At 36.5% G+C, this 18,506-nt stretch overlaps 1 protein-coding gene and 1 long non-coding RNA gene across 4 annotated transcripts in view; one reads left to right on the plus strand and one right to left on the minus strand.

Moving 5' to 3' along the window:
* LOC118012211 overlaps positions 1–18,506 on the plus strand; it is a 201,978-nt gene that overhangs the window by 180,695 nt on the left and 2,777 nt on the right. The window lies entirely within an intron of this gene.
* Positions 7,921–18,506, minus strand: part of NAB1 (NGFI-A binding protein 1) — a 48,661-nt gene continuing 38,075 nt past the window's right edge. For 2 of the 3 annotated variants that reach the window (XM_035007519.1, XM_035007520.1), the window contains exons 5-8: positions 15,933–16,022; positions 14,113–14,275; positions 12,249–12,362; positions 7,921–10,447 (exon numbers count right to left, since the gene is read on the minus strand). In XM_035007519.1, coding sequence (XP_034863410.1) covers positions 10,359–10,447; positions 12,249–12,362; positions 14,113–14,275; positions 15,933–16,022 — 456 coding nt within the window. In that variant the 3' untranslated portion in view covers positions 7,921–10,358. The remainder of the gene's footprint in view (positions 10,448–12,248; positions 12,363–14,112; positions 14,276–15,932; positions 16,023–18,506) is intronic. The other variant, XM_035007521.1, reaches the window with a different exon arrangement.

Consider the following 18,506-nt stretch of genomic DNA (forward strand, 5'->3'; position numbering starts at 1 on the left):
TTGTAAGATAGCATCATAGATTCTTGAGATACTCATGGAATCAGGTAAGGCAGTATCTGTTCCTCGTAAATAAGACTGACAATTTTAGAGCACCTTTGTGTTTTTTTATATGCCATAATCCCACAACAACCTTGGAATTTGGAGAATATCTCTTATGATTTACATTTTACAAATGAGAAGACTGAAGGTCAAAAAGTTTTAATGACTCGCTTAAACGTCTCATCACCTGAAGATAAAACCAGTTATAAAATGGAGGCTTTTTGACGCCCAGTCCTTTGAACTGTAGCACTTGGCTTTGAACTGCCAAAGTGTACCGCTCTGGATGAGGGAAATGTAGCTTTAGACCTGAGATATAAAGTGATGTGTTGGTGGCGGTCAAAAAAATGGTAGATGCACCAGGACTCAAGTTAATGTTTTTTGAATTGTCTCTAACCACTAATAAGAAGTAAGAAGCTTTTTGTTTGGGGAAGTAACACAAGTCTTCCCTAGTGGAGAAGCAAAGTGGTGCAGGAGAAAGAGCGCTAGACCAGGGAGGGTCTTGTCCCAGCTCTGTCACTTAGAGGCTGTGAGACTGTTAACAAGTCACTTAACAGGGAGACCTGGGTTCATTTTGAGATCTCAACATTCTATACTCTTTCAATAGGAAAGGTTCCTTAGACTCTTCCATCTGTGTGTATCACCACCCATATGGTAGCATTTACCTTATTAGAATTCTGGTGCCCCACCTGCAGTCAAACAAACATAAAATGGACATCTTGTGAGAGGTTTTGAGAGAATCAAGTGAATTTTAAAAGCTACTCTTGTTAAGTTAAAGACAGCAAATTTCAAAGAATGAGGCTAATTTCCTTAACTCAGAGGGTTTTTTTATAAAAGTTAATGACTTTGTAGACTACTAAAATTTGAATTTTTATAGGTCTTTACTCTTGATTCTCATGTTCTTTGAGTTGGGGCAGGCCTGTCTTCCCAAACTGCCAGGATGTGGTGGGGCACATACACCTTGTTAGCTCTGCTATGCACGCATCCACTCCCTTTGGTGGCAGAAGCAAAGAGCAGATATATCAAGTTGCCTGTCATGGAATTAAAGTCATCAGAGTTCATCATTTCTGTGAGATCAGGGAGAATATGAACTTCAGCTACTAGAGTGTTCTAACCTTACCTCAAAGCCGCCTTTAGCATGAGGAAAACAAGTACATTCTAGAGGTTGAAACATATTTCAAATCTTTAAAGATATATTCATTGGTGAATTGTTACTGTCTTCTTCTAAACATTCTCTTCATTCTTGATTTTTGCTGTTTCTGAAGGCTTAAAAACTGTACATAAGCAGTGATAAAATAAAAGTAGTGTTTTAAAACAAACACAAGATTATTATAAATAGCCAAATGATTGTGATGGTGGCCTGGCATCATGGGTTGAGAATCATCAGTATTTTACTATTAAAAGGTAATTTTACTGAAACACATAGAAAAATAAAACAAATGTCTTTTACACAAATCTGTTCTGCTGTAAAGTTTGGTGTTCCCAATGAGATTTTATAGGATCCTACTTTAGTCTTTTGAGATGCAGACTATTGACAGGAGCTGGGATGAGGAGCTTAAGGATTCTAGGTGCACTGAGTTCTGGAGCACTTGACCTGAGCTCCAGACTTTTCAATGTCTAGACTTTTGTTTCCAAGTAAATCCTAAATAGCTCTACTAAGACCAACTGAGGCCTTCAAACTCAACACGTCAAACAGAGCTCCCTGTGGAAGGCAGCTCCCACAATGGCCCGCAGTGATATCTGTTTTTTGGTATTCGTGCTCTTGAGTGAAGACAGAGAATGGATCTGGGTGGTGGGCAGTTTGTGGTTCTTACTCTTTGCATTTGTTCAGAATAATGTTGTTTAGCTCATGAATGTTTGGAGTTCAGGAATCGTACCTTAATTTGTTCTTATGTCCTTAGATGTGCCTTAAAAATGTCAGTGATGATCATTTTTGTTGTATTTAGAAAACCCTTGAGTTTCAAAAAAACGTTTTAACAAAACATGATTTCTCTATCTTAAAAAAAGACCTTCCATTTAAGAAATAAAGTACAATACTCATATATTTGATTTTGAATTTATCTTAAGCCATCAAGGCCCATGCTGCTGCTTCTTCAACCCTTCCATGTTTGTCTCATTAGAAGCCGGCACATTGGCTCACATAAAGGAGCTGGAGGCAAGCTGTGTTTTTTAAATGTACAGTCTAATTTCCTTCCTCCTTAGGGACAGAAACCAAAGCAGAAGCAATGATCACCTATAAACTAATTCCTTCTCTAGGTATCAATGAGTTCCTAAATCTCTTGGAGCAGTTTTTCCTTTCATAAAACAAGGGAAATAATGCCAAACTTGCAGGGTGTGAAAAGGATTAATTAGGTCACAACTGCAAGCTTTAAGTGAAAGTACTATTTCCAGAATTTTTGCACTCAGTTCAGGAAAGGAGAATGGGCTAGATTTCACAATTGTAAAATTAGCTTTTTCTCTTTGTAATTAATAATTTGTGGGTGAAATTTGGAGATGTAAATGGAGTTAAATGAACCCTGGTTCCAAATCTAGCAAATTTGTTTCTTTCTCTGAATCCCTCCTGTCTCTCCTCCCTCTGAACACACTGAAAACACACCTTAACCTTTCATCATGGTATTAAGGTTTATTTGTGGATTATCAGCTTATCTATATAACAGACTTTGCTCTTGGTGGAGTCTCTCTAGGAAAATGATTTCAAATTCTCAAAAGTCCTTAACTCTAGCTTGGACTTTTTATATTATCTTTTTTTTTTTTGCTATCGCTTGCTGCCTACATGGCAGCCCTACTCACATGTACCTACAACTCCAAAACAGAACGTGTGTGAAACAAAGTATTATCGAACACTGAACTTTTTTCTTTCCTAAGTTTGCTACTCCTTTACTTTTCCCAGGGTCAGAGGCACTGGATAATCTCCATCCAGTGGAGTGTTCCTTTCTGATGAGCCATTTAGTCTGTTATCAAGTCCTGCTGCTTTATCATCAATGATCTTGATCGCTGTCTTCCTCTATTAGTGAGTGTCCCTCAAGGGAAGGGACAATGTCTTAAGATCTTTGTGTTCCCAGTTCCTAACTTTGTGCCCGGATATTTTCAAGCAGATGGCTTAACAAGTGTTTGCTGAGTGAATGAATTATTGCACGATTGGGTAGCCACCATTCTTGTTCCCCTTGGTCCTTATTCTCACTGCTCCCTTTGGCCACCTGAGTGTTGGACACTGCAGCAATATCCTAGTTACTACTTCCCTACCTCAGTGCCAGATTCCAGCCCTCAACACCTTATTTTAAAGATCCAATTTGTATTACTTTGCTCTTGTGTTCCAAACATTTTTGGACTTTCACTACCCTCCTGAAAAGCTTCTGATTACATCCCAAATAAAGGAGAACTTCATAGAAGTTTCAAAAGATTTCATTTAATGGACATTCTCTTTTCTAGATGTTTCATCTCTAATGAAATTTTTGCTTGAATTCTTTGCTCTAGTCCATTACATTTCCCAATGGTACTTGAATGTGACGTTCCTGCTCCCCAACCCGGGCCTGGCCCAGGCAGTGCAATGTCCTTTTACTTCTCTGCTTAAATACCCGCCTTCAGAATGGCTTGATATTTACTTCCTTTAGGAAGCTTCTGCTGGAATCTGGACCACTAACAACTAACCAGCTGATCAGTACTCATAGCCTAGTTGTTCCTATGCGTTTAGTTAAGCTTCATCTGCACTTTAAAGTGTTTACTGTGCTAGAATGCAAAATGCTTACAAAAGTGAAGGCCAGACACCTGGCTCAAAGGAAATTTGACAGGATAGGGTGCATGTGGACTGTGCAATCAAACAGACTGGCCCAAGTTACTAAGAGCTCCTAACAGTGTAATCTGCAAAATGGGTTAATAATTACCTCCTGGAGTTGCAGAGGATTAAATGTATAGCAGTTGGCCCAGGGCTGGGAAATGGTAAATTTGACATCCGGCAGGGCACCTGGGTGGCTCAGTTGGTTAAGCAACTGCCTTCAGCTCAGGTCATGATCCTAGAGTCCCAGGATCGAGTCCCGCATCAGGCTCCCTGCTCGGCAGGGAGTCTGCTTCTCCCTCTGACCCTCCTCCCTCTCATGCTCTCTCTCATTCTCTCTCTCCCAAATAAATAAATAAAATCTTAAAAAAAAAAAAAATTTGACATCCGGCAGTAACACAATAACCACTGGAGTAAGACTGTAAGCCTCAATTTGAGATCTTTTGCTTTCCAAAGCAGAACTAGTTGTCTTTTTAATAAGGGAACACAGGAGAAAGTGATTTATTTGTTTAAAGTCTTGGGAAATGAGATCTTTCTTCTCACCTTTAAATATTACAACATATTAATTTTTGATTCTCTGAATAAATTAGGTAACCTCAAATTTATCTCACATTGAAATGCTAATTTTTAAAATATGTGCAAATTGCCTTTTTAATACCCTAAAAATTGAACTACCTGGCTATCTCTGTGGTTATCTTTTTCATTATACAAACTGTCTTTTGTCTTCTCATAAAAAAAAAAAATAAAAGATGTGGTCCAATCTGAGAGTTAAGCCAATGCATGCAAAAAAATTCAATATATGGACACGTTCTCATGACAGAAAAACTGGCTGAATTCAGAAAGGAAAAGGACGACCTAGTCCATTTTAACTGTTGATGGAAAACATCCTTATATTATGTTGTTGGGGACCTGAAGGTGGAAAGAGTGTGCTTTTTAAAAAAACGTTAACTAAAATGATGAGGCTCTGAAGGGCCCTACAGTATAATATGCTACCAAAGAAATCACAGTCTTCTGGGAAGGACGATAAATAGCAGAGGGTGGGGCTAGACCACAGGTGTCTGGTTTAACAGTTCACAGTTGAGGGTGGTAGGGAGTCTCAGAAAATTATAAAATGCTTCTGCTGAGCCAGTTCCCGGTAAGATTCCACCTACATATGCACTACTTAAATATCTTCCTACGTACTTGAGCCTAAGTGACCTGTCAGCAGAGGGTATCTGTGACAGTTGTTGACAATGGCCTTGCTTGCTTAGGATTGCGTGTGGGTGTCGAACATGGCACTTTAAACATAAATTTATGAGGTGCAAACTTTTAATGCAAAGATGACTCATAAAGTTTCAGAATGTGTAAATATGAAGCACAATCTAACTTACACCATCATTGGTGCTCACCCACAGTAAAACCAGGCTGTTTACCAAATTGTTTGGATTATCAGGACATTCATAAAATTTGCCACTCTTCGTAAGTTGATGAGGAAAATTCTTGGGCTGAGGTCAACATTTGTATAGCACTACCATCTTATCTTGAACAAGTGTTATATTTATTTCATCTGCATTTTGGAACATGTTTGATGGCAGCATTCAATTAACTCTGAGTTTGTGAAGAAGTCATTTTTTTTGGAGAAGTTACACTGGAAAACTTAAATAGACAGCAGTTGTCTAATAAAGTAAAAAATTAAATAGGCAATTTCTCACTGAAGTGTCTGGAATCAGGCAATAAGAATAAAATGGGAAAAAAAGAATACAATGGAAAAAGGATCATAACTAAACATTTCATGTTATGTTGAAAAAAAACCCCTAAGATTAGTATTTTATGTGATTCATTTCTGATGTTCCTTGTTTGAGGGTTTTATCCAATTGCTATAAACATTTCCTTTAATTGAAGATGAACTTATAAAGACTAAACCTTTAACATTATTGGAGTAATATGCTGGAAGGAGATATTTAGTGGTCAGAAGAATAACCTTGGAAACTGTGACCAAATAGATACAACCAGGAGACCCAAAATTCAATAGGATGCTGTTTTAATACTTAAAAAATCTGTGGCCTTTAAAAGACAGGGAGAATATGAAAGAATGAAGAAATAAAAGAGCTTAGTTAACCAATTCTGTAAATAGAACCAATCATTGTTCATAGTTCCCTTAAAAGTGATTTGCTAAACTGATAAAGATTTGTAAGTTCAACTTAAAAAATAAATTTCTGATTAGCTTTTTCTGCATACAAAAAATAAAAAGACCTTCAAGGTATTTTTTTTTTAAATATTCATAGGTCAGTAGAAATGAAGTCAGAGGTTTTAAAGCTTTAACCACTGCACACAAAAAGTAAAAAAAAATCCTAGCCTTAGCATTTAGTTTTTGATCACTTCTTTGTAAAATAAGAATGATCTTACAGAGTCAGTAAGGAAATAGTTAACAGTAAGTTGTTTGTTTGTTTTTTAAAGATTAAACATATTTACAATAAAAACAAATTTCTGGACATTGGATCATTCTTTTATTAATTTTGGAGGCCCATTTGAGAATCTCATTTATGAGGACACCCACAGATAATAATGAATAAATAAGCTTGGCTTCTCTGAAACAACACCCATGCACACCACTGGACCATAAGGTGGTTTTTAGTTGAATAGCAGCTACCATATTTGGTTATATGCTTTAAGCTTTTACAAACATAAAACATTTACTCAATTCTAACTTAGATGTTTACTACCAAATTCATTTCCTATAAGAGACAGATGTCCTAGTTTCATTAGGTTAATACCTTGATTTTCTTTTGAAGACTCAGTGCAGTATTAAGTGAAGTTACAAGCAAAAGAGGTATCGTGTCAGTAACTTTAACATTTGAGTAACCAAGTGAGCAGACTATAGGTGAGACAATTCCTTGCATGCTTATTTAGGTTTTAAGTCTTAAATACCAACAACTATAATTGTAAACACACATTAGGTGCCAGTAGCCCCATAATCACCAAATCCTAAGCTTTTACCCAAGTGGTCTTACTAATTAAGGACAATGAAAAAGCACATTTCCCCCCTCTGCCTTTTGACAGGTTCAGTGGGACATCAAAAAGAATTCTTATCCTGGCAAGCAGATCTAACTGGCTAAGACTACTAATTTTTGAGTGGCCTCAAAGTGAAAGAAATGCACTACCACTATGTTTTTCTAGCACATCTCACTTCTTTCTGTTAACTGTTCTAGTTCTGGCTGATCTCTTCTGCATCTCAGGCTAATGTTTGCTTTCACCTGTAAAGTGCCTACTACCACAGTGCCTACTGAACACAGAATACACTTAAAATGTCAGCTCCTTATTCATTCCAAGTCTGTAACACTGAAATTTGTATTTTATCTGAGTGGTATTAGTGCCCATTCAACTAGGTACTGGATTCACAAAGGGCAAGGATCACACCTTACGTTTCCTCTGTGGCCTCCACCCTCACCCTACCATCTAGCACAGTGTTGGGACCCCATGAAGCGCTTCACTAATCTACCAAATGCATCAATTAAAACCTCACTGCAGGGGCGCCTGGGTGGCTCAGTCAGTTAAGCATCCGACTCTTGATTTCAGCTCAGGTCATGATCTCAGGGTCGTGAGATCGAGCCCCAAGTCAGGCTCCTCACTGGCCACGAAGCCTAATTAAATTCTCTCTCCCTCTCTCCCCCCAGCTCTCGATCTCACTCTCTCAAAAAACAAAAAAAAACTTCATTGCAAAGCTTTTGCTCATTCTCTACCATAGGTTAGCTCAATATCCTATAATTAGCTGTAATACTGAGGCCACATCACATTAACAGTTTACAAATATTAATATAAATGTTAAATCCTAATGTTCCTTTTATTAATTTAGTTGGTTAGATATGGTGGATAGCTTTTACAATGTCTTTGTAAACCTCTTTTAAGTGAGAATATAAACCAAACCCCATCCCCCGACAGATCAGAGTCAACTGAGTACCTGTTTGCCAAATAACTTTCTAGAAATGAAGGTAGCTGATAGTAATATTTTGTCCTAAGACTTAAGTCCTGGGCCCGGCCCCTTACACCCAAGCCCAGCCCAAATAATCGGAGAGGGGAGGCTAGTATCACCTACTGTGAAAAGTGCTTTGCAGAAAGTTATATACACATAAGTGTGTGAGGCACAGAAAATCTTTATTGCCACAGGAAGCAAGTGCACTCGTCCCACCTCACCAACAGATTTAAGAGTCACAGAAACGCAGACTTCACATAATAAAGTACAACACAGACTTGGGGAGAAATGGTCCCTTGGACTATATTGGCTGTAATACTGAGGTAACCAATTGACCTTGTTCAGTGAAAATACCTCTAACACAATGAAAAAATCAACTAGTTATAACATCCAATTCATATATACAATTCAAATAAAAATATATATTATTTGCTTCAATGTATAGCAAATTTAATACATTAGTGTTTACAAAATAAAAACTGTATTCTACTGAAATTTTTCTTGTGCTTCCCCCTTATCATTAAGCTTGAAAGACCAGGAAAGTATGATACTTAAGGAAACTTATTTATGGATTTAAAGATGCAGTTTGTGGGGCCATGAAAGACGGATAAATATTAACTGGAAGATTACCACATCTTTAAAAATTGTTGCTTATTAAAATCTACAAACTTGAACTGTAAGACACAATTAAAAAAAAAACCCACAAAATTTCTCAAAATAGATTAGAATACAGGAAACGTTTCATGAAACTACTGAGATACTAACCAGTTCTATGGCTAATATTAAAAACTGAACAATCTATTTAAATCGTACTCATACTATTTCTACACACAGTGAACAATACAACCACAATAATCAACCTTAAGCTAGCAACAAAGTTGCAAGGTCCATAAAAAGCTTCTTCAGTGGGCAAAACACTATGGTACAATTAAAACATTTAGGTAGGGAAAAGAGCCTTTCAATAGTATAAAAGTTGTTTACTGGTGTTTCTACTATAAAGCTATTCTACAAATCAAAATAAAAAAGCAATTATATATGTGACAGTGATCAGAGACTACAGTCCAGACATTTCATCTAACATTTGGCTGATGAATTTTAGTATAACAGATTATGACTTAATATTTTTTACAGTTATGACCTAGAACAGAACTAAAAACAAAAAAACACCACTTATTCCAACTCAGGATGCTGTTCTCAGCAATATCTGGGTTTAGATGAATCTGGAGGAAGTAGGTAAAGTTGTCAAATGTCTTCTCTTAACCAAAAAGAAAAAATGTAAATTGGTAGAAACGGTATTTTTTTTTAACTATGGATTCCAATGTGAAATTCTCATAAGTATGCAAGGACATTATTAACATTTAAGTACACCCCCATAAATATGCACGGAGCCCATTTATTAAATAGGGGGAAGGAATTAAAATATACTTTCAAGCTAAAATGAATTTTAAGAAAAAACTGCATACACAAATATGAAAGGTATACAAAACTGTAAAATAAATAATGAATCCAGGTGTCAACTAGACCTCCACAGAATTATGCCTGCAAATGTGGAAGTAGTGATTGTCCACACTTGGATGGTCTGGATGGGAAGACATTCCCCAAGGGAGAGCCGCCTACTTTCTCTGACTCCATCCAGGACATCAAGAATTTCTAGATATAAAATGGTTCTTACTCTACTATATAATTATAGCCTTTTTAACAGTCACCATCCTTATCACATTTGGGGTTAACTTACTATGTCTTAATCTATTTAACACATTCTTAAACAGCAATGTTTAAGTCACGGCTTTTACACATCAGTTCACCTGTTTCAAGTTCTCTGTCCAAGGAATAGCTTCCTATTTTTATTATGAGATAATGATATGATGCAACCCTCATCAACTAAGAGAGATTTTCTACTCTATTGCTCATTTTTTAACTTTACTTTAGTATTTATTAATTGCATAAATGCGCCTGACTGAGCCAGCAAAAGTGACATTTTACTACTAAAAATGACACAGTTCCTGTTAAACAAAATAAGTCTTATCCAATATTAAATCCACAATATTTTCCTTGGTTTAAATTGAGCATTTGCTTTCCATTTTTTTCAAAGTCACTGCAACCTTGCCAATAACTACATCACTTAAACTTTCTTTACGACTCCAAAGATTCTAAACTCTAACATATAATAATATTTATGCTAAACACACTTAAAGTAGACAGTGAAGTTTCAAGTAAAATAAAACTGTATCCACATTTATTGGACCAAACATGTCTCCACATCTAGATTTTACTTCTATAAATTACACAAATACATCGTACATTCTTAAATAATGAATGCTTACAATATTAATTTGTAAGCTTTTCCACATAAGACAACTTACACAGGAATATGAATGGATCAGTATTTCTGTTACAGACTGCAACATTCTCTCAATTTTCTCTTTTGTGGCTGTTGTTTTGTCTTCCTGGTTTCCGCAGACTACGAATCAGTCCTTATGCTTTGGCTATGAAATCTGTTTGAGCTGAATGAGGCAACGTTGGTTATTAAGGCTTATTTCTATGATGGAGCATTATCCTTAAATTGAGTGCCATTTCCAGAGAACAGTGGGAGAATCACAGCTATCTTGAATCTTCAGGCTCTGTTTTGATGACTTTCTTTTCTAAAGTAAAAGCTGAGTGAGGGTAGTCTTTTAAAATCCCAAGATTCTCTGCATAAAAATGAAAACACAAAGTGTGTTGATACTTTAAATCAATGGATCACAAAACACAAATTCCAACTCATGAAACAAACCCCCAAACTCTGTAGCAAACAGTATCAACTATTCATAATTCTGTAATTCCATACAAAAATTTTATGTTTATAGAGTTGCAGTTACGAGCTTGGATTCTGGATTTAAATTCCATCTCTGCCAATTACTAGCTGTGTACATCTCCAGGCAACTTACATACCTCTCTAGGCCTTAATGTCTTTCTTCTTCTATAAAATGGGGATAGTATCTATATAGGCTGGCATGAGAGTTAAATCATGAAAGGCACAAAAAAACACTTAGCATATAGACCATGTTTTTCTTTAATGCTTGGTTCAGCATGATAAAAAAATATGTAAAATAAAACTGGTCATGCATCGACAACAAAGTTACTAGCTAAAATACTTAATTACTATCAGTAAAAAATGACACAGAAAACATCTTCAATGTTCAAACATGGAACTCTTATTAAAAGTTCTAGCCACGAAACGTTAGGGCGGGAGAAATGGGGATCAAAGAATGAAGACTACTTTCATAAGGATTCATTTCTTGGAGTTATGTGAGTATAGTTATTTCAACCTCACAAAAACACGGCAGAATGACAATAAAATGTAATACTTATGTAAAGTACTAATACTGGAAGATACATTATCCACACACACATCTGCATACACACATACACTCTGAAAAGGATTCTAAAAGTGTAACCAAAACTAATAGCTTATCTGAAATTAAGCAGTTCCATTTATGAATTTACTCTCGGCAAAATTTAGCAAGAGTATAAAAATAGTAGCTACCATTTACTGAATTACTATCAGCTAGGCAATTCATATGTGCTACCTTGTTTAATACTCGTAACTGTTCTACACAGTAGAAATTATGTCTGTTTTACAGATGAAGCAACAGCGTTCAAGTGACTCCTAAAGCTACTTTAACTCAAAGATGGAATGATACCAGATACTTTTTTTTTAAGACTTTTATTTATTTGACAGGGAGAGACACAGCGAGAGAGGGAACACAAGCGGGGGGAGAGGGAGAGGGAGAAGCAGGCCTCCCGCCAAGCAGGGAGCCCGAGGCGGGGCTCGATCCCAGGACCCCGGGACCATGACCTGAGCCGAAGGCAGATGCCTAACGACTGAGCCACCCAGGCGCCCCGATACCAGATACTTCCAAACGGTGCTGCTCTCTACAGTGCTGCTCTCTAATACTTTGTCTAACTCACTTTTTCTTGGGGAAAAATGGTCCAATATCGAACTATAATAAGGAACAGCTTATCCTTTTATGGAGTTGTTTACTTCTGAAATATAAGTATCATCCCCAAAATGCATCTGCAAGAAAAGTTTAGATTTTGGTATACAAGGTTGTCTTAGTGTGAGAGCAAACATGTAATCTATCAATTTCACAGTATGAAAGGCTGGAAAAAGGCAATTACATGACTCAAATCAGCCATGTATTATTTGGTTTAAAATTTTATATGAAAGGCACCATTTGTGTAATAGCTAATCAAAATAGTATCATCCTTCATGACTTTTTTCCCTGTCAATTCTTTGGAATACCATGTTCTAAAAAGGACTGGCCATTATTATGGCAATCTATTATTTCCAAGGGGAGAAAAACTGACTAGTAACATTGTTAGTAATGACCCTTTTTTTTGGCTGGGAGTCGGGGGAAGGAGGAGTGGAGACAGTGGGAGGTCAGAAAATAGAATTTAAAGATGTCTTATTCAAGTGTCACTCTCTCTAATCACATCCCATATTCTTACCGGACTGGGACTTCGCCTCACTGGAGTAAAGTCTACTCAGCTCTCCATCCACCACAAAATGATGGGGCTGTCTATTCTGTAAATTAGGCATTCGGAGATTCAAAGGTCTTTCTCCTAAAGAAAAGGGAAAAAAAAGCAACCTGATTAATATTAAAAACACACTACAATTTTTCTTAAAAATAAGTTTTCACAAATTGCCTGAACACTCCTTAGGAAAGGAGTAAGGAAAAGCCAACAGGCAGTGAAGAATTTAAATAAAAGCTAGAGAAATATTTTAAATAATAATTTAGGAAGGAAATGGCAATTCATGCTAGTTCCAAGGTTTACAATTCTCCCAGGACATTTTTCAGAGTGAAACATGAACTAAACAAAAGACTGAGATTTCCAGTTAGTACTCCAACTCTGACATAGAATACATCCCCTCTGTAAGGCATTTTCTCACCAGTGCAGAGCTTACCAAGACATTCACACATAGTAACAAGTACTAGAGAGACAGCGTTGGCTTCAAGCAATTGCCTATTACTAAACAACAAAACCTATGGCAAATCCATGAAGACGAAATAGCACAGAGATGGTAAAAACACTTTATATGCCAAATCACCTTCTGTCATAAACCTAAATCCACACACTTAGCACACGGCCACCCCACATGACATTATCCTGGTTTCACAAATTAGAGTCATCTAGTCTTTCATTAATTTTACTTTTGCTTCTTAACTCTTAACTGTCAACGATGACTAGAGAAGTTAAACAAGACCTCAACTAAACAGTTTTTGTAATATTTTTAAAAAGTAAGAATGCGTTTCTCCTCCAGCACTCTGATCTGCTGACATATTTTACCCTACACTTGGAGAATGCTTGTAAAGATAGTATTCTCACTTAGAAAGAAATCTGTTTTTTTTTTTTGACAATGATAGCCACTCTCTAGAAAAGTTTAACAGTAATATATAAAGCAAGAAGGTCCTACACAAAATTGTTTTTCTTCAAACACACATCACTACTTGAAACTGGAGGATATATTTCTATATGATATACTGTGCATCTTCTTCTACTAGAGTGTAAGCTCCAAGCCAGCAGGGACTTAACGTCCCTGATCCATCTGTGGTGCCTAGAAGCATGCCTGGCACACTGGAAGAGACTATGAGTAAATGACAATGACTTGAGATTTTCTTCATTTGTCAATACAAAAAAATGAAAATAATTTTTTAAATGATAAAAATATTCATGAATCACAGCTTTCTAAACTTAAGAGTTTAAACAGTTTCCAACGTACCACACCAAATATAGTTTCATAGGGACTGTAGGCCAACCTAAAGCCTGAAAGAACACAAAATTTCTGCAAGTCTCTCCATTCTTACACCATCTCTACAAACCTCTCTACTCTTGTCACAGTACTTTAGAAGCGGTTACTGTATTCTCGTAGGGACCAAATGTTATAAACTTCATAGACAAATTTGTTTTTGAAATCAAAGAAAATATGAAGCTGTGATCTTTTAAAAACTGATAAACGTCTCCCATGGCATCAGTTTCTTTGGGGAAAAGGATCTATACTGTTTACACGTCCCATTCCCACTCACCCTGTACAAAATACGGGTCAACTGCACGTGTCAACTAGTTTAGGGATAATAAGGTAAAAAAGCAAACAAACGTACAAACAAAAAAACCCCCAAACTTTTGCTAGTTGAATCTGCAGGATGAATCCTTTCCTTTTTTTGAAAAAGAGACAACTGAAAAATGAATTTTTATAGGGAATGTATAACATAATCTCTATAAAATATCAGGATTTAAAAATAAGCCAACTTTTGTTTCTCTGTACAGTGCACAGAGTCACTGGCTCACAAAGCGCAGGCCATCTAAGATCCACCTTGCCCCTCCGAGTTGTCAGAAGCCACGCCGTTCGGGCTGTGCTCTTCTGAGGCCTGCCTGTAGAGTCCTGCTGAGAGCCTCCTCTCAGCATGCTGCAGTCTCTCATAGCCAGCTGGGGTGCAAAGGAACTCCATCTGCTTTGCCATCACCTTTTCAGGCTGCTAGTAAGTAAAGCAAAAATAAAATCAGGAACTAAAACATTCTACAGTTTTTTTAATGGTTTAAAGATGCCAATTTCAGACTCCAGCAAATATATTTAGTATTCATTAAATTAGTTCACACTTCATGTGGTATACACGTTCCATAAATACGCTTAGATGTCTATATCATCATGTTAAAACATAAAATGTTGGATTCTGTGCAAGAGAAAAAAAAAAAAATCCTCCTGCTGATCCTTTAAAGAGAATTCCATTTCAGCTCAAAGGCAAAATAACCTTAGCTTTGTTTCCCGAAGTACTGAGTCCTTTAAAATATTTTTTTTAAAAAGAACCTCAGAGCAACAGCAACATCTGCCACAAACTGCTTCTCACACACAGGGTGAGATCTTGGCATTTTTATCTTAGGATTTGGCACTACACATACTCTGATAGGATGACAGGATGTTGGGGGAGAAAAGGTGTAAAATGGCTGTCTAGAGGGACAAGTCAAACACCCCTCCCACCAAAATCAAACAATGCAAATTACGAAGGAAAAACACCAGTGCCAACGAGACTCTTGCCCTTCATCATGGAATGAAACTGCAGTATTTCCCAACCAATCATAGAAAGACACGTTTAAAATACACAAGTAAATAGAAATTCATCTTTGCATGTGTTTTGTAAGTTCCTTCTTTATGTACTGCTCTAAATCACTTATCTGTGATATTCAAATCAGTGCATTTGTGATATTTTGCCAAGGAGGTTAATAGTCAAAATGCAGATATGAATCACTGCATGCCATATAAAAGAGTAGTACAAGGAAGGTGCTCTATAAAATTAGTTACAAAAAATCCTGATTCACAATAGTAAAAATCAGTAAGTGAAAAATACTAATTCATGGAATAGGATAAAAGCTTACACTATTTTTCTGAACGCACATAAACCAGATCAAAAGGAGCTGTAATTTCAATTCATTTGAACTTAAATAATTGAATCAGAAGCATCTAAGCAATTCATCTGAACTTACATAAAATGTCAGTAAGATTTCTAAGGAGGAAGTACATTTTTCATCCTCTTAAGAAGAAAAAAACAGAACTTGGCACTACTGAAGTTGACCAAGAGCAGTCGCCAGGCAGAAGATCAAGAGGAATAAAACTTATAGTGCTAAAAGGTGGTATTTGTAGAAATGACTTTTTAAAAGTAATTTCAGGATACAACAAATAAATAATAGCAAAAGCCCCTGAAGATACATATTAAAGTAAGAATTTTTTCTCATACATGAATCAAAATGACTTAACGATAGCTACAATGCCAATGAATAATGTTTTATTGAGAACTAGTACTATTTTATCTCAGAGTTGTATTACACATAGCCATTGTCAACATGGCTTTCTTCCTGGTATCAAATTGCTTCTTTTAAGTTTTCTTAAGTAGAGAATCTTTCTTCCTACAAAACTACAAAGAATAAATAAGTATTATTATATCAGATTCTGCTCATAACCAAATCAAACTATGTTGTTATTGCTATCTTGTTGATACAGCTGTGGATCAGATGACATTTCAAAAACAACCAGAAATAAACCCCGCCCTCAGATGCTTAAAACTGAAGCTAGCTGAAGCACCCATTTATTTTTCAATCTACAGATATTATTATGAAATGTTAACTGGTGGTTTACGTCACCTGTGAACTGAGAGCAGTGAGTTCTTCACTCTTAGCCTTAGCCTGCTGGAAGAGCGTTTGCACGGAGTCCTGGAAATCTGGAAATCCATCCTATGCGTCAAAGAATAAGTCCTTTTTACTTAGAGTTTGTAAATAAAATATCAACAACTCAGAAAACAGGGCAAAAAAACCCGCTTTAATCCTACTGCCCAAGTAATCATGATTAAGATTTTAATGTACAATACTTCCTTCCTTTCAGTCTTTTATGGTACAATTACCTTATTTCTACAGTTGTAACCTCACCAAAAATATAAATGAAAAAGATAATAAGACTTACACATCTACATGAGAATGCAGACTTCATGAGCATTAATAGTGGTTATGTAACGTTTCATACAGCATTTCATCTAGTGGTTCAACTAATAATAATCAGTATTTTCACATCGGACATTTAGATTCTTTTTCTTATTTTTGGGTTGAAAAACACTGCAAAAGTATTTTCATAGAAATAGCATTTTCCATAGCTTAGATTACCTAGTACAGTAGATTCCTAGTACAATTACTGCAAAGGGATGAACATTTTTATGAATATTCACTACTTCCCCTAAGAGCCTTTACTGGTTAATCAGACCATAAGTTTTTCTTGCCAGCACTGGGTGCTGTTTTTTTCTTAATTGAATTGGTATTCAAAAATTTTTTACTTTTGTATATTGTAGTTGTATATACTCCTATTTTGTAAATTCTTCTATCACTACAAGCTTCAGAAAGGCATTCTTTAGAGATTTGATAAATGCTCAAATCTACCCTCTAGTATTTTAAAGCTTTACCTTGTCTGCTTTGTTTTTTAAATTTAACTCTCTAACCCATCAGGAATTTATTTTGTTATATGTAATGTGATAAAGAACCAATGTAAATTTTCTTCAAAGTGCTACCCAATAATCCCAACCTGAATTTCTGAAGAATTCTTCCACGCTGATTTGTCATTTCTCCTTCCAACATTTCATATGACAGGCAATGGGGATCTGAATTAGAACGACCTGCACTCGGGGAACCTGCGTGGCTCAGTTGGTTAAGCAGCCAACTCTTGATTTCAGCTCAGGTCATGATCTCAGGGTCCCGGGATCGAGCCCTGTGTCAGGCTCCCTGCTCAGCAGGGAGTCTGCTTCAGGACTCTCTCTCTTTCCCTCCCTCTCCCTGTCCCTGTCCCCCCACCGCTTGCTCACTCACACACACTCTCTCTCTCTCAAATAAATAAATCTTAAAAAAGAGGAAGATGAAAGGAAGAAAGACCTGCACTCATGTTCCAATTCTACCACTTACTAGTTAATACTGGAGAAGTAACTCAACCTTTCAGAACATTAGTCTCCTCATATGAGAAATACAGAGAAGAGCACCTATCTGTTAGGGTTGTTGTGAGAAGCAGATAAGAGACGGCCTTTAGCATGTACTCACTGCTAAGTAAGTGTATCAATACATACTAACTTCTTACATTAAACAGAGCTTACTTGGGGCACTCTCCTCCTGGACAATACATCAACTTAAATGATTTTCATTCTATACTTTATATATATAAGAGCCACTCCATCTACTACTTTTTACAGGTTGTTATGTGGTTTTTTTGCTCATTTGTTGCTTCACACGAAATTTATATCGACAAACATCACAACAGTGTTGTTTTAGCAACTTTACTAAAAACCATTAAAGGACTCCTCACAGAAATGGTCACTGACCTCCAAAATATTTCTCCCCTAGTTTCATGAGCTATATATTTGTAGCAAAGGGTAAATCACTAAAAACCAAAGCTCTTATACTAACATAGCAGAAAGAGATGTAATAATAACAAAATATTTTATCTTATTTGAAATAAGATAGCTTCTCTGCTTTACTGATACTGATTCAAGAGTTTCTCCCCCATCAGGGTCTTATTTCTCCACTGTGGATCTCTTGTTTTCAAAGATTTCCTCTACCAAAATTCATTTCTTAAGTAATAATTTGCCATTTTTAAATTCAAAGACATGAAATGAAATAGAGTCAGGGCAAATAAATTTGACATCTTGAGATAGTCTTATGTAGCTTTATGGTGGGCCAACATACAATCAGCATTTACTTATTTATTTATTTATTTATTTATTTGAGAGAGTGTGTGTGTGCATGCACTAGAGAGCAAGCACGAGCAGGGGGAGGGGCAAAAGGAGAAGCAGACCCCCCACTGAGCAGGGAGCCCAACGTGGGGATCCCAGGACCCCGGGATCACAACCCCAGCCAAAGGCAGACACCCAACCAACTGAGCCACCCAAGCACCCCAAACAGCATTTTTAAAGTATTGAAAATAGTTACCTTTCTAGGCCCCCACAAGACCAAGGACCTTTGACTCAGAGGAATGTATGGAATATAATCATTAACTGAGCTAGTATGAACTTTATACACGTGGATACAATCTAAATCTAAGTGAAAAGGACACTTGTTTAGTCATTCCATGTTTCTCTAAGAACTTATTTAGACCTACAAATCTAACTTTCTCTTTAGCAGTCTCTCCTTTAAGTGAAGAGCACCTATCTGTTAGGGTTGTTCAACGAGGGAAGCTAGGAGAACACT

The sequence above is a fragment of the Mirounga leonina genome, unplaced genomic scaffold, assembly GCF_011800145.1.
Source record: "Mirounga leonina isolate KUSES-001 unplaced genomic scaffold, KU_Mleo_1.0 Mir_151, whole genome shotgun sequence".
Taxonomy (NCBI): Eukaryota; Metazoa; Chordata; class Mammalia; order Carnivora; family Phocidae; genus Mirounga; species Mirounga leonina.